This window comes from Gymnodraco acuticeps, unplaced genomic scaffold (genome assembly GCF_902827175.1).
Source record: "Gymnodraco acuticeps unplaced genomic scaffold, fGymAcu1.1, whole genome shotgun sequence".
Lineage (NCBI taxonomy): Eukaryota > Metazoa > Chordata > Actinopteri > Perciformes > Bathydraconidae > Gymnodraco > Gymnodraco acuticeps.
In genome coordinates this window covers 208,421-225,656 of record NW_022990026.1, presented here as the reverse complement: position 1 = coordinate 225,656, position 17,236 = coordinate 208,421, and the positions used below count along the sequence as shown (strand labels likewise).

Genomic DNA, 17,236 nt, shown 5'->3' with positions numbered 1-17,236 from the left:
GAGAATATGAGATCAAGGACATTGCCAGCTTTATGAGTCGGTGGGGACGGAGAGAGTGAGAAAGCAAAGGCGGTTAACAGAGATGTTAGTTCGTCTATCTTCCCCATCTGGAGGTTGAAGTCTCCGAGAAGTACAGCGGGAGGGCCAGTTTCAGGGATGTGTGAGAGGAGATGATCTAATTCCTCCAAGAAGTCCCCCAAGGCGCCTGGTGGACGGTAGAGAACAACAATGGTTAACTGTATAGGATGGGTTACTGTGACGGCATGGAACTCAAAGGTGGAAGGAGTAAAGTTAGGTAGCTTGAAGAGGGAAAAGCTCCATTTGGGAGAGAGCAGGAGACCAGTGCCACCTCCTCTGCCAGTGGGTCTGGGTGTATGGGAGAAGGAATATGCAGTGGAGAGAGCTGCTGGGGTGGATGTGTTGGATGGAGTAATCCAGGTCTCAGTGAGAGCAAGGAAATCCAGAGACTGTAGGGAGGTGTAGCCAGAGATGAAGTCAGCCTTAGGAACAGCTGACTGGCAGTTCCACAGGCCACCTGAAACTAGATGATGGATCTCAGTGGAGCACGTGGGATAGACGAGAGCAGGCCGGTTATATCGATTAGGAGATACACGGGGCCAGTGATAATTGCGAGAAGACACATGAACAGGAATGGAGAAAATACACATGATTATAGCATGAGGGGCTAAACAACAAAAGTAAAAATTAAAAACGCCAACGATACTTAGCTCAATCAAAGTAGGATTTGCCTCCTCTTTGCCTCCCTCGTGACTCCCGTAGGACTCTAATGTCTTTGTCAGTCTTACTCCCGTAGGACTCTAATGTCTTTGTCAGTCTTAGCCTGTCTGCCGCTGAAGCTGCCGCTCCAGGAAAGAGCTACCCGAAATGGACGCCTGATTGCTCAGTTCTCACAGCTGAAGTTAATTAGTTAACTATCTACAGCTGATGGGCGACAATAGACTGGCCCTGCCTATGTTAATAATGCAGGCTTGAGTGCTGAGAGCTGTAAAGCAGGTTTCGCCTGAGCAGATCTGAGATTTAAAATCTCTCAAAAGCGATTTAGCCGTTTTAGCTACAGTAACAATTATACAGAGTCGAATAAATGAAACCGAGAAGTCTAATTAAACAAGAATATAACTTACAGTGGTTGCTATACCTCCTTTGAAAGTTTCGTTTTTAGTCTTACGCATCCGACCTGGAAAACTTTGCAGCCAATCTTATTTGTTACAGTGTACCGTGCACCAGGTCCTTATTCAGAATTATTATCTGAATTCTCTGAGTTTTTATCAACTTTGGTACTTAAAACAGATAAAGTAATTATCGTAGGTGACTTTAATATTCATGTTAACGATGATAAAAATAGCCTTACTGTTGCATTTAACTCTATATTAGATTCTGTTGGTTTTTGTCAGAGTGTAAATAAACCAACCCACTGCTATAATCACACTCTCGACCTTGTTCTGACTTATGGTATTGAAATTGAGCAACTATTAGTCGAACCGCATAATCCTGCTTTATCCGACCATTTCTTAGTAACTTTTGAAGTACTGTTACGAGACTACAAAGCATTAGTCAAAAGCTCCTGCAGCAGAAACCTATCTGTTAGTGCTATAGCCAAATTTAAGGAAGAGATTCCATCAATACTTAACTCGATAGCATGTCTGCATGTAACGGAGGAAACTTATACAAAATGTAGACCACACCAAATTGATCATGTTGTTGATAGTGCTACAGATGCGCTGCGAATAAAATTAGACTCTGTTGCTCCTTTGAAAAAGAAGAAAATAAAACAACATAGATTAGCTCCATGGCATAATGCTGAAACCCGCAAAATAAAGCAAAAGTCGAGACAACTTGAAAGGATATGGTGTTCCACTAAACTTGAAGAATCTCGTTTAATTTGGCATATTACTCTCAATGAATATAAGAAAGCACTGCGTAAAGCGAGAGCAGCCTACTACTCTTCATTAATAGATGAGAATAAGAATAATGCAAGATTTCTTTTCAGCACTGTAGCTAGGCTGACAGAAAGCCACAGCTCGATTGAGCCTTCTATTCCCATAGCACTCAGTAGTAATGATTTTATGTGCTTTTTTAACGATAAAATTGTTACTCTTAGAAACAAAATTAATGACCTCTTGCCTTTGACCAGTATAGTGTTATCAACAGCTCCCGGAAACGTAAGTTCTAATATTACACTAGATAGTAAACTAGAATGCTTTTCAGCCATAAACCTTGAACAATTAAATTCAATGATTCTCTCTTCTAAACCATCAACGTGCATGTTAGACCCAATTCCAACTAAGCTGTTGAAGGAAGTTTTTCCATTAATTAGCACTTATTTATTAAACATTATGATTATGTCTTTATTATCAGGCTATGTTCCACAATCATTCAAAGTAGCAGTGATAAAACCGCTTCTTAAAAAGCACAACCTCGATCCAGAGGTTTTAGCCAATTATAGACCTATTTCCAATCTTCCGTTCTTCTCAAAAATTCTTGAGAAAGCGGTCGCAAAACAGTTGTGTGATTACTTAAAAAACAATGATTTATTTGAAGATTTTCAGTCTGGCTTTAGAACACATCATAGCACAGAGACAGCTCTGGTTAAAGTCACAAATGACATTCTAATAGCTTCTGACAAGGGACGTGTCTCTATTCTTGTTTTGCTCGATCTCAGTGCTGCATTTGATACTATCGACCATGATATCTTATTGCAAAGACTAGAGCACTTAGTTGGCATACAGGGAACTGCTTTAGACTGGTTTAGGTCCTATCTATCTGAACGCTCTCAGTTTGTACGTGTCAATGATGAATCTTCCACGCAAACCAAAGTTAGCCATGGAGTGCCACAGGGCTCAGTGCTCGGACCTATTTTGTTCACATTATATATGCTTCCGTTAGGCAATATTATAAGGAATCATTCTGTACATTTTCATTGTTATGCGGATGATACTCAACTATATTTATCAATCAAGCCTGATGAAATTAATCATCTAAATAAAATTCAAGACTGCCTTAAGGACTTAAAAACGTGGATGACCTTAAACTTTTTGATGTTAAACACGACCAAAACTGAAGTTATTGTACTTGGCCCGAAGAATCTACGAAACAAATTATCTAAGGATATACTAACTATGGATGGCATTAATTTGGCCTCCAGTGAGACTGTAAGGAATCTTGGTGTTATATTTGATCAGGATTTATCCTTTAACGCCCACATAAAATCAATTTCAAGGACCGCCTACTTCCATCTACGTAACATTGCAAAAATCAGGCATATCTTGCCTCAAAACGATGCAGAGAAAGTAGTCCATGCATTTATTACTTCAAGGCTGGATTATTGTAACTCTTTATTATCAGGGTGTACCAAGAAGTCAGTCAAGTCGCTTCAGCTGATTCAAAATGCTGCAGCTCGTGTACTAACCAGAGTTAGGAAAAGGGACCACATTACTCCTGTTCTGGCTGCCTTACACTGGCTCCCTATAGAACACAGGATAGAATTTAAAATTCTTCTTCTCGCCTACAAAGCCCTTAATGGGCAGGCGCCATCTTACCTTAAAGAACTCATTATACCCTACTGTCCTACTAGGGCATTGCGTTCCAAGAATGCAGGGTTGTTGGTTGTTCCTAGAGTCTCTAAAAGTACAATGGGAGCCAGAGCCTTTTCTTATCAAGCTCCACATTTGTGGAATCAGCTTCCAGTTTGTGTTCGGGCGGCAGACACCCTATCCGTTTTTAAGAGTGCGCTTAAGACCTTCCTTTTTGATAAAGCTTATAGTTAGGGCTGATTAGATTCAGCCCCTAGTTTTGCTGATATAGGCTTAGTTTGTCGGGGGACATCTTACTTCTTCCTTCTCTCTGTCTATACCTGTGTACTCTCATGTTCCGATTAACCCAGCTTCCCCAAATGTCTTTCTTTTTGGTGTCTATATACGCCGGGATCCGGAGTCATGGATGATCCTGCGCTCCTCTGTCCTGGATCGCGAGCCCTGGATCTTGAGTCGTGGCTGTGGTCCTGGATCATAGGTCCTGGATGGATATCCTCGTGGATTAATCTTCCTATTATACACACATGCATTTCCAAACATTTGGACTACCTATGTTGCAAATGTATTATCTTTTCAATTTACACACGGCATCTATTGCACGTCTGTCCGTCCTGGGAGAGGGATCCCTCCTCTGTTGCTCTCCCTGAGGTTTCTCCCATTTTTCCCTTTAAACTGTGGGTTTTCTTCGGAAGTTTTTCCTTGTACGATGTGAGGGTCTAAGGACAGAGGGTGTCGTATTGTCATACTGATATTTTGTACAAACTGTAAAGTCCACTGAGACAAATGTAACATTTGTGATATTGGGCTATATAAATAAACATTGATTGATTGATTGATTGATGTAGGAGGGAGCATTTCCATATATGCACTGATGAGTGAAGAGGGTGATTTTGTAGTCAATTCTGAGTGAGACCGGGAGCCAGTGCAGTGATATGAGGATGGGTGTGATGTGTTCGTACTTCCGCACTCTCATCAGGATCCTAGCAGCTGTGTTTTGGATGTATTGCAGCTTCTGGATGTTCTTGCTAGGAATCCCAATGAGAAGTGCGTTACAGTAGTCCAGCCTGGAGGAGACAAAGGCGTGGACAAGTTTTTCAGCATCTGGCAGACTGAGTGTGGGGCGGAGTTTCGCAATATTTCTCAGGTGGTAGAAAGAGGTCTTGCATATTTGCCTGATGTGGGCCTCAAAGGACAGGTGAGGATCAATTTTAACTCCCAGATTGGTAACCGTTGGTGAGAGTGGAATGTTCTGGCCGGAGAAGGTGATGCTGGTGATGGCGGATGAACGGACCTGATGTGGAGTGCCAATAAGAATATTTCAGTCTTGGAGCTGTTTAGCTGGAGAAAGTTGTGCTTCATCCACACCTTTATCTCCTCCAGGCATGTGGTTATTGTGGATGATGGCAGAGGTGCAGAGGGGGTTGGGTTTGCTCTGATGTAGAGCTGTGTGTCATCAGCATAGCAATGGAAAGATATTCCATGCCGGCTGATGACACGACCAAAGGGGGATATGTATATGGTGAAAAGATGATGGTGCCTTATATTCAGTTCCTCCAAGGGCAGACTGACGGCTGCCTCGGCCGCTGGGCCCTTAGGCCCGCTGTCGTTGCGCCGCATGCAGATGTGGCTGAACAGCCTTCACTTGGACGCCAAGTGGCACAAGCACAGGGTGTCGCAGCGTTGCCTCCACTCTCTCTCACGCTGGAGGGGCAGGGCCTATCTCCTGATGGGCGTGCCCATGGGCGCCATCCCATCCCGCCAGGAGACCATCACCATAGGTGCATGTCTCTCAGGGTGGGGTGCAGTGCGGCAGGGTAGGACCATTCAGGGTCAGCGGTCTGACCAGGAGGGTGCACGCCATGTCAACATGCTAGAGCTTCGGGCTGTGCAGCTTGCACTCATGCACTTTCTACCCCAACTGGGGGTCAAGAATGTGCGTGTTCCTTGGGACACCATGTACGCTGTTGCCCAGACAACAGTCCCTTCTAGATAGTGGACGTTCTCACTCCACTCTGAATTTATGTGGCTGCTATTTCTGCCCGACATGTTCGGGTCGACAGCGCCACGGCGGGGTGCCACAGGTCGGTGTCCCTCTTTATGAGAGGGGCTTTACGGCAGCGTCCCCCTAGCACCCGAGGGCTCCGGCTTGGGACCTGCCCCTGCTGCCGGATGCCCTATCATCTCCTCCCTTCGAGCCCCTGGCCCAGGTGGGGCTTAGGTGGCTGCCCACGAAGGCAGCATTTCTGCTTGCCATAGCCTCAGGGAAGCAAGTTGGGGAGTTGCATGTCCTCTCCATAAACGATACATGCCCAAGGTGGGACTCTCAGGTGTTGCCCTTTGGGCAAATGTGTCATTCCTGCCCAGGGTCCTTCCACAAACCCACTTCAATCAGCCTGCCCAGCTGGCACGCTTTGACATTCAGGAATACGGCACGTCGAAGTTGCTGTGCCCTGGGGGTGCCCAAAGGGCATATATCGAGGTTACTGCCTGTATACGGCAGTAGGAGCAACTCTTGATTTTGCCATGGCGGCACTAAAGGAGGTTATGCCCTCTAACCAGTGGCTGCCCCACTGGGTTGTCGATACCATCTCACAGGCTTACGGGGCCAGTGGCCACCCCCTGCCATCAGGGCTGAGATGCCACTCTACAAGGAGCATCTCAACATCTTGGGCTGCCCTGAGAGTGGTGCCCCTGGAGACCATCTGTGCCGCGGCGTCGTAGGCGTCTTCTGGCACATTCTCCAGTTGTTATCAGGTTAATGTCGCCACACCCCATTCTTTGGGCGTGGTCCTTTTGCCGAGCTCCGCTGCTTCCAGTAGTGAGAAAGGGCTTGGATTCTTCATGACATGGTTGGTATAGGTCATCCAGTGCTAAAGCACCGCCTCTGGCGGGCAGTAGGGACGAAGTAGAATGATAGTTACGGCTGTAACTACGGTTCTATGAGTCCCGGATGACCGCCAGAGTTTCCTGTCACTCAGAATTATTGTGTGCTCGCGAGAAGATTCTGGGAACAGATCCTCTGACGACACCGGCTGATATAGCCGGTGTCACGTGAGTCACAGGTGACTTTGTTGTTATTGGTACTCGAGCTGCACATGCGCGCGATGGACATGGTGGCTAAAGCACCGCCTCTGGCGGTCATCCGGGACTCATAGAACCGTAGTTACAGCCGTAACTATCGTTTCACCGCGGCTGTCAGCTGTTTACTCATTCAAACAGGACGTGCTGAATAGGGGGCTTATATCCATGCTGTGGTGGAAACCAACTACGACCAAATTAACCTCTTTTACCGTGATTTAATTGTAATACGCGTTTCAAAATGATGCCGAAGTAACTAAATACTGATAACGGTTAGTAAAAACCATGCTTTGACAAGTGTGCAGACAAGATGGCAGGCGAAAAACTTTTAAAATGTGTGTTCTCTGAATGGAGCGATCTCCATTCGATCAGATCAGGCTAAACTAACCTGTATCTGCTCCGTCCAAACTCACAACAACGTCCGAAAGACAGAATTAAAACAGCGACTGTATTCGCCATGACACAGACAGTCTGTGGTTTGTACATGTTTAACTTTTGTCTAGTTTCTGAACAGATATGAGGAGCTGTGAGGAGTTGATTAGAGACACACACACACACTTTTGCATTTCAAAGTACACTGCTGAATGATGTATGTGCAGAGTTTGACCCTTGAAGGCTGTTTCTTCTGCTCTGAAATGGAATATATTTGTTTCATATTAATAGAATTTTAGATTTTTTTATTTGATTTTGGATTTGTGAATGGGAGTAGTAGTAGATGGAAACACTAATTATTCAAAGTAGAGTATTTCATTTTATATACGGTAATACTAAGGAGGCATAAGCCTATATGATGTTATAATGTTTGACATTATTGATATTAAAAAAAGTGATTTGTTTTCCATGTCATCCGTGTGTTTTTCTTATCAGAAAGTGAAGTTATTTATTTGTAAGCTCCAAATCCAAATCTTTCCCTCAATGGCCTTTGTGCCCTGGCATGTGGCCTTTGCGCTCTGAAAAAATGTGTGACACAAATGGCCTTGCCCCTAAAATGACGAAAATCCAAGCCTGGTTGCTGCCTTTCGTGTAAGCCACTATCCTCCCCCTAAATGCTCAGAATGACATGATTTGAAGACACAGGTGTTCATTTACAGTAGGCAGCTCTGCTGGTCTTTATTTATATCTGAACAGATGGGTTGCATGATTAGCCTAGTCATGTTTCCTTCTACTCGGCCCTATTCTTCTTTTTGGGGTTTCACTTTCCCGTAGTGTGTTCTATAGGTTTTTGTGCATGTAAATGGTCTGCAAAGGCTAACATCTCAAAGTTCCGTCCAGAAGAAGTTTTTCATAAATTCCTACTTCCTTCTTCTCATGTCAGCACAGTCATTTTCATCAGAATGCTCAAAATAGTTCCTAAATTCCTAGGCAAGGCAGGGGTGTTTAATTATTTAGTTATTGGAGCTGTCCTTTCCCCTCTATTTCTCCAATGTCATTTCCTTTTTTTCCTCCTTTCTGCCCTGTTTCCTGCAGGTTTTTTGATAGGAGGGGACGTCCTGCGCCTCCTTCACGGTCACATGGACGAGTGTCTAACTGTTCCGTCTGGGGAACATGGGGACGAGCAGAGGAGGTAATGTGCACTGATAATTCTTAACGTAATGTATTTGCTTTTTCTTTCACATGTCGCAAGGGGAAGTGTAAATGTCTTGTTTAATTGCTGTCATTCAGTTATACACATTGCTACCCCAGTAACAACACATGTCTTATAAGATGCATTTAAAATTCCAAATGGGATTTTTTTGCCAAATAGGCAAACTATTGACAGACTACTTTCACAAAGCGTAATATCTGTAAACCTGAATAATACGTCACAGTAATAGTCAATCCATGTTATACCTACAGTGAGTATATTTGTTCCGCTGTATACAATAAGGTTGTCAAAAGTGCAATAATTTCTACCAGATACATTACAAATAAAATAAACAAACATTTAATCTTAGCGGGTCCACAATACCAAAAACATAAACTCAAAAGGAGGCAATGGAGCTGTGAGTACATTTTTAACCAATACTATATTGCCATACAAACATGTTTGCATCTCTTTCAATTATAAAGTGATGTCTTCTACCTGTTCCTCTGCTTCAGTTTGGCTCTTCACCCTCGCGTATCAAAAATTAGTCATACAGTATTCTGTTTCCACCTTAATAAAATTACCATAGCCTGCGGGGAAAGAAGAAGCAAACTCTCATCAGATCCCGAGCTCTCTGCTGTGACTGACACAGAGGAGCATTAATAATGATACTGTAGTTTTAAGATAGTTTTAAGCAATGTTGTTAAACAGTGGCGCTGAGAGAGACTGTGTTCTCCTGACTGTCTGCTGAGAGTCATCCAGGTAGTACATTATCTACATGTACTACATTGCATTGTCTTGTAGAATGTACACTATCATGGGTGGAGAGGATGTTTGAAGGTGTGATTGTTTAATTCCCCCCCCCAGGACAGTGCACTATGAGGGGGGAGCAGTGTCCACTCATGCCAGGTCCCTGTGGAGGCTGGAGACACTGCGGGTGGTGTAAGTACAACATGCATCACACACATTCTGTCCACACATGTACAAATATACACAAGCAGACATGATCACTACTCCCAGTTCTGTTTGTGTTTTATGTGTGTACATCTCTCATGTGCTCTCACCTTGTTGTCCTCGGTCAAGCTGCTGCTGGGGATTCCTCACAGTGTTCACAATTAAGCATTCATTAGTAATTCTTTGTGTAAGGGAAACTTCTGCAGCAATGGAGAGTCAGGACTCAGAGAGACACAAGGAGAGTTGGAGCTTTGATGTCAAACACTGGTGTTTATTACAAGTATCGGCCGGAGAATTTCACATCACAAGTCACAGCAGCCCGAGGTTCTGACTGCACGGGTGGGTTGCCACATCAATTCTGCCCAGCCTCTCTCTCTCGATAGACATTTTAACTAGTTTACAGAGAGTTAATCCACAGCTGGGAACACTGGAGATATCCCCAACATCTGGAGACACTGAATCACTTGCCTGACTCTTAGGCTCTGTGACTGAGAGTTGACCAGTCATAAAACTGAGAATAAGTGCAACAGCACATTCTTTAAAGGAGATAACAGAGTCAGGGTTGGTTATTAACGTCAACAGGCAATAAGGTTAAATATCTTAGGAGTAAGGAAGAATTATTCTCTGACACAACCCACACAAGTATCATGCTAAATTAAGCTCTGTTGCTTGGATATCACTAGATCAGCGTAATATAAAAGTACATAACGATTTATGTGTAACTTAGCATAATTACTATCTAGCCGCTAGCTGCTAACTGCAGCGGCCGCCTCGTTAATATCAAATCCATCATAACAAATCAAGTACCATGCCGTCATGAACGTACGGTGCTGTTATGTGTACGCAAATTGACGTGCTTAATGTGAACGAGCCTTTTGGGGGGCGTGGTTAAAGTTGCGCATGCTCTATGAGCGCACATACGGGTAATCTGTGACGTTTCACTCTCTCAAAAGTTGGCCCATTTTATCTTCATGCGCCAATGAGCAGCTCTCATAGGAATGAATGAGGCCCCGCCTCCCACGCTGTATCCAGTTCTTATTATACATCCATGGTCCGACTTCAGGCGAGCTTTTTGCGACCTCCCCCAGCTGCGATCGGCTATTCTCGTCTACTTTCGAGGTGAGCCGCAGCTCGTCTCAAACAAGCCTGATGTCTGACAGCAGCTCTGTCCCCGTTGTTTTCACAAACACCCCCACCTCTGTTAGTACACATTTACTGACATATACATTTGTATCATCTGTTGTAGACCCAAATAAATAAAATAAAATAAGAACTCATCCTCAAAAAAGATAAACGCCATTCTTAAAATGTATAAACAAAAAAAGCGATCATGAAAATGTTTCCAATAAATGAATACAATTATTTTTGACCACTTTGTTGTTCAGATATATCACATATTTGTAACTAAATGATACATTAATTGAAACAAAGCACTTAAAACTGAGGAGTGACTCTCGTGAGTTTCATGTGTTTTCTTCACTCCGCTGGGAAACTGCTCTCATGTCAAGAAGCATCAGATCAGTGCATGCGCTGAATCGTCCAATCAGTGAGCGATACACAGTAAGGGGGCGGGGCGAGTATCTGAGGATTTCATCGGAAGATGATCTGGTGGTTCCTCGATTATCGCTCCTCCATTATCGCTCCTCGGTCCTCCGGCAGAAATAAGCGCCATGGGACGGTACTGAAGATGGCGCAGACAAATCAACTTCCGGTGAGACCGAGACCGAGGAGCGAGGAAATGAAAATAGTCGACCTGAGACACAGGCTGCAGTCGAATAGTCCATTTAGCTTAGGAACCTTCCTAACCAAGTGAAATTACCCAGAAGTCCCTCAGTGGCAGCCATGATAAGTGCCGTTCGAATTCTCTACATCAGTGGTTCCCAAACTTTTTGTGCCCAAGGCACACCAAAGGACTAGTAAAAATCTCAAGGCACACCTATTGTGCAAAATAGCCCTTATAACACGTGTTATCACTCATATCATGTAAAATATCTGTAAATGTGCATAATTATTTACTAATGCCAAATAAAATGTGACAAAGACAACTATATTACTCATGAAATATTTATTAACGAAATATTTCAGAAATTAATTTGAAACTTTATCAAATTAGGCTTCATCAAAGCAGCAACACACTCATTTAAACCAGACAGGTCACAACATTAAAAATGAGGCAAAGGAAACTCAGCAGAAATTCAGCACAGAGAACTGTCAATGCAAGGAAGCTGCATTGTCCATGGTCCTGAACTACAAATTACAAATGTAACATTTCAGCAATCAGCATTGAAACATGTGCTATTGTAAATATTTTGCCGACTTACAAATTAGTGAGATACATGTGCCTGTCGGGGCACGCAGAATTTTGTAATCCTTGGTGGCACTGAGGAGAGGGCCACTCGCAAGTCCTGTTCAACAGAGAGCCGTGACCTCCTGTTGTTCTTCATGTAAACCAGAGTAGAGAACGCCAACTCACACAGGTAGGTAGTGGGAAAAAGAAGAAGTTGCTCAATCACGTGGTGGAAGATGCTTGGGTACTCCGATGCAGAAGCCAACCAAAACTGATCCAGTGGGAGCTCACTAAATTTGAGTTTCAGTGTGCGGTCCACACGGAGCTCTGCGCACTCCTCTCTCTCTTTCATAGTGAGCTTTTCTGTTGAGGATTCCTGGTGGAATGGGTCTCGGATCCAGTCATAGTCCTCGATGTCAGCCACATGTGGAAAATAGCGCTCAAGCCTCTCTTTTAAGATCTGAAGGTGTTCGGCATATACAGCGCGCTCCCTATAGCTGCCTGCGGCGCAGCTGATGCCCTGTTCCAAAGCCTCGCGCCACAGGATAAGTTTGCCCATAAACCCCGAATCTTGTCTGTGGATGATAAAATATTTTCATTCCTGCCCTGAAGCTTGGCGTTTAACTCATTGATATGCCCAAATATGTCTGCGAGGTAAGCCAGCCTGGCGCACCACCTCTCATCCGCGAGCTTGTCTTTATGTGGGACAGCGTGTTCACGTGAAAACTCCAAAAGCTCTTCCCGAAGCTCATAAAGACGGGATAGGACTTTCCCCCGTGACAGCCAACGTACCTCTGTGTGGAGGATCAGGCTTTGGTGGTCGGCTCCTATCTCGGCGCACAGCTGGGAGAAGAGGCGAGATTTCAGGGGCCTTGATTTGATGTAATTCACCATCTGCACAGCCTGATTCAGCACCTCAGTCAACTCCGGGGGCATGGTTTTGGCAACTAATGCCTCTCGATGCAAAATGCAGTGGTTTGTCACGATATGTGGGTTTTGTGCTCTCACCTTAGCAATAAATCCTTTCACTCTCCCCATGCTTGCACCATCTGTGCAAAGACTGACACACATATTCCAGGTCAGACTGTTCTCTTTTAAATAGTTATTAGTTACCCTGAATATTTCTTCTCCCGTAGTATGGCTTTCCATTTCTTTGCAGAAGAAAAACGTCTCTTTGATAGAGTCAGCATCAACATATCTGACGTTTGCCAGAAGTTGGGCAGCCCCACTTGTGTCAGTAGATTCGTCTATTTGTAGGGAAAATCTGCCGCTCGCCTGCAGTTTCTCTGTCAAATGTTGCTCAATGTCTTCTGACATGTCGTCGATTCTTCTTTTGATTGTATTATCAGACGACGGCACTTTGGATAGCTCATTTGCGGCATCTGGACCCAGCGTGACACCTGCAATTTTTTTGCAAGCGGGGAGGATGAGTGTCTCCGCTATTGTGTGAGGTTTCTTCTGCTTTGCAATGAGCTCCGCTAGCATGTAACTAGCCTCCATTGCCTTTTCAGACACTTTCACACAATCCAACAAACGGTCTTGCTGCCTCTGGTTCAGATCCCGTGCTCTTTTGAAGTAGGCCAAGTTTCTCTGAACATGGAAGAGATGTTTGGTTTCCAAGTGCCTCTTCAGCTTGCTTGGAACCATGTTCGCATTAGCTAACTTCTCCCGACAGACGACGCACTCGGGCTGAGGATTGTTGACATCCCCGGTCCAACTGAAGCCATAAGACAGGTAATTTTCATGATACTGTCTGCTGATAGTTTTTTTCCTCTTTTCTTTCGGTGCTGGGTTGTCGGCAGTCTCTGCACTGGTGGTTGGTGGTTTGCTCCGCACAAGAAAGCGCTCCATTTTCCCTCTTCCGTGTTTCTCTGTTTTAATGTTGTCCTTCAGCCTTTGATGTGTCACGGTGTTATAATTCCCACCTGTGCAACTGCGTTAACAGCAAAATATGGGGTTCTGTGAGGATTTTTTTTTAAAATAATTGTTTTTAGGTATAGACTTTGCCTCTGTATTATGAATTGAGTGCATACAAAGTGCTGATATAGTAAATTAAAAAATAATTATTTTTGTGTAGTTGTATATTGCAATAATAACGTATGGTTGTCACAAAATCCCACGGCACACCCGGACTTGCCTCACGGCACACCGTTTGGGAACCACTGGTATAATAGATAGGAAAGGAGGTTTCAAACTTACTTTATAACCTCCTTTAGCTTAGGAACCACTGGACCTCCCTAACCGAAAGGAGAGGAGAAAATGCTGCCCCACAATGCCTGGCAGCCGCAGCATTTGCCATCACAACAGTCGGCCGTTCACGGAAACAACCGATTATGACCGATAAATGATATCATGAAAGTTACGGTGCTTATTAAGCATTTTAAAACGTATGTGGTAAGTTGCCAAAGTGCTTTGTTTTGAACGCTCATCAGTATTATAATCAAAAAGAGAAATATGAACGTTAGTTTTTACTGAAATCATCAAATAAAGTCAACATCTCACAGTGTTTACTGAGCTGTGTGTGGTTTGTTCAACTTTTAAAAGATGTTTGAATGGTGATATACACAGTGATAGATGTTAAGGACTAACGTTTATAATCAATACATTTGTATTGATTTTAAGATCTTTTCATAGTTCATACAATCATATGTATTGGGATCATTTGTCTTGAAACCACCTTCAACATCACCGGCATTGCCCTCTCTTGGTTCACCTCATACCTCTCTGACAGAAACCAGTTCATCTACATCAATAACTGCAAATCCCCCACCGCTCCTCTCCCCCAAGGTGTCCCTCAAGGTTCAGTTCTCGGCCCCCTCCTCTTTATCCTTTACCTGCTTCCCGACGACATCCAGCTTCTCATCTCCACCAAGTCCATCTCCACTGCTACCCACTCCATTCTGACAAACTGCATCACTGAAATAAAATCCTGGCTCCAACTTAACTTCCTGAAACTCAACTGCGATAAATCTGAAATAATAATCATTGGACAAAACAAGCTCACCACACCTATCCATAACTTCACCCTCAACATAGACGGCTTCCCAGTTCAAACCTCCCCTCACATCCGGAACCTAGGCATCATATTTGACCAAACCCTCTCCTACAACAAATACATCAAACAGATCACAAAGACAGCCTTCTTCCACCTCAAAAACATTGCCCGTCTACGTCCATCCCTCTCTCCCACTGCTACCGAAACCCTCATCCACGCCTTCATCACCTCCCGTCTGGACTATTGCAACAGCCTCCTCTACGGTTCACCTGCAAAAATCCTCAAAAAACTTAAATATATCCAGAACTTCGCCGCCCGTCTACTCACCCACACCCGAATCCGTGAACACATTACACCCGTCCTCATCAAGCTCCACTGGCTCCCCATCCCGCAGAGAATTCACTACAAGATCCTCCTGATGACATACAAAGCCCTCCATAACCTGGCCCCATCCTACCTGACTGACCTCCTCCACAGACACACTCCCACTCGCTCCCTCCGCTCTGCTACTGCCAACCTCCTGTCCCTCCCCACCCGGACCAACCTCAAGTCCTGGGGCGACAGAGCCTTCTCCGTTGCTGCACCCACCCTCTGGAACTCACTACCCCAATCCATCAGAGATTCTTCCTCCCTCACAGCATTCAAAACATCACTCAAAACCCACCTGTTCAACACTGCATTCAACCACTGACCACCCCCCCCCCCCCCCCCCCCCCCCTATTTTCTGTTTTGTTTATCTCTTTTTGTATTTTTCTTTGTTATCTATTTTTTTAATTTTCTCTTGTCTTTATTTTTCTTAACTCTCTGTCAAAGCGTCTTTGAGTTTCATGAAAAGCGCTATAAAAGTCCCATGTATTATTATTTTTATTATTATTATTAATATTATTATTAATGTGGACCGGAGGGAGAGGGTGACGAGCATAAGTTTCACTTTCCTTTTTTATTTCAATTCCAACTTGAAGAATATGTTTCTCTGTTGTCCACGTTCATAAAGCATAAAGCAACAGCATCAGAGCACGGTGCAGAGTCTCTAGATGAGTTTACAGTAGTCCCTCGTTCTTATTAAACATCCATGTTGTAGTCCGCTGTATAGAAAACTGTAGTTTCCATAGTTTCCCCACAGCAGCAGACGCACATTCATGACGTCCGCTGGCGCATCATAAACACGTCGGATAGTGAAAGTGCAGTCGATTCTCTAAAGTACCGCGGTCTCTTCTCCTAAGTCCTTTTGAATTCTCCTATCCACTATCCCTTAACCCCGTGACGTTTCACTCAGAGGTCAAGGAATATGAGATAGGGTTAGACGATAGGAGCTGATTTTTGGACTATTCGACTGCAGCCATAGCCTCTCTGACCGGTCTTTTTTCTTCTTCGTGTGTGATTATTTGACAGATAAGAACCACACAACTGCATTAGCGGCTGCTGTCGGCTGTCAGCGCAACTTAAATGATAACGTTAAACAATTGTTTTTAAAAGGGCCGGCCGTCAACGGCCCTTGACAACTGGCCGTTCTGTGGTTTTCCAGATTCTACAGATGGCCAGTCTGCCCATGGACATGACGTTAACATTAATAATGGGTCTGTTCCATCCAAGTGTTCCATTCAGCTCTGACACATATCGAGCATGGAGAATCTCAGGGCTTTGAAATAGCCAAACAACATTTCTTCCAGTCATAATTAATGATATTAATTTAATCTGCTAGTAAATAAAGCAAGTCACAATCACAAAAACTCAGAAGTAAACAAACTACAGATCGTTTTTGACACATGGCAGACACATATCTGTACATATCTTAAAGGAGCTGAAGTCTGGCAGCTTAGCTGCTTCTGTGCTGCGAACATTTGTGACTAGACTGCACAGCACTGTTTGCTGGAGTTAGGGAACATTAGCCTCCAGGCTTCTCATTTAGCTTCTGCAACATGTTCTTCATTCATCCATACAGTAGGCCTACAATATTTAAAACTGAAATAGTTATCTTTTGCCACATGGGAGAAATAAAACAGGCTGTAAAGATTGTAAAGAATATTGGCAGTCTATTATGACCAAATTAGATTGTTCTGGCTCTTCAGCAGCGATATGCTCCATTATGTTATTCAGCTAGCTGTATTGCTAACTGTCTCTGCTTATAACAGCTGCCTGCTGCTAGAAACAGGCTGGGTGGAAGCAGAGTTTCTAGGCTGTCAGATGATAACAATTTACTGAATATTTGTGGCAATAACTAAAGGTCAGTCTGAGCTCTACTCCTGTCAGACGGCCTCTCAATATGTGACCTCTTCCTGCACTCCTCTTAGCCCTGCCATGATGCCATGAGTGTTCTGAATTGCTGCCAGTTTTTCTGGCTCCATTTCTGGCATACCACCTGCGCTCCCCATCAGCACTTCTATAGTTACCGGCATCACGCTTAGCATGGAATCTGCCATGTCCACAGACATCACAGGGCTATAGAGAGGACATTTTCTTTGGCAATGATAAGATCATCCCATTCTGAAAACAAAAAAACAAACAAATGAAACACACACAAAAAAAACAATGCAGATAATCAGATGAGAAAGTCAGTCCTCTTGCTATTGTGCGGTATATTTTGCAAGGGAATTAGGGAATTCATTTATGACTTTGACTATAAACACCTCTGCAACCATTCAGAGGGCATGAATCCATTGACCTTGATAATGGGTAGGGCTATGGTGTTTAGCATATGAAAAGAGCAGAGTTGTTTTTGTATTATCGGCAACAACTTAACACATTGTCATTTGATCCATGTTTATAAGTGCAGCCTCAATGAAACTTACTTGAGTGCAGAGGTTTTA

At 43.9% G+C, this 17,236-nt stretch overlaps 1 protein-coding gene across 11 annotated transcripts in view; it reads left to right on the top strand.

Moving 5' to 3' along the window:
* Positions 1–17,236, top strand: part of ryr2a (ryanodine receptor 2a (cardiac)) — a 332,105-nt gene that overhangs the window by 141,797 nt on the left and 173,072 nt on the right. For all 11 annotated transcript variants that reach the window (XM_034214890.1, XM_034214888.1, XM_034214889.1 and 8 more), the window contains 2 exons: positions 8,097–8,193; positions 9,061–9,135. In XM_034214890.1, coding sequence (XP_034070781.1) covers positions 8,097–8,193; positions 9,061–9,135 — 172 coding nt within the window. The remainder of the gene's footprint in view (positions 1–8,096; positions 8,194–9,060; positions 9,136–17,236) is intronic.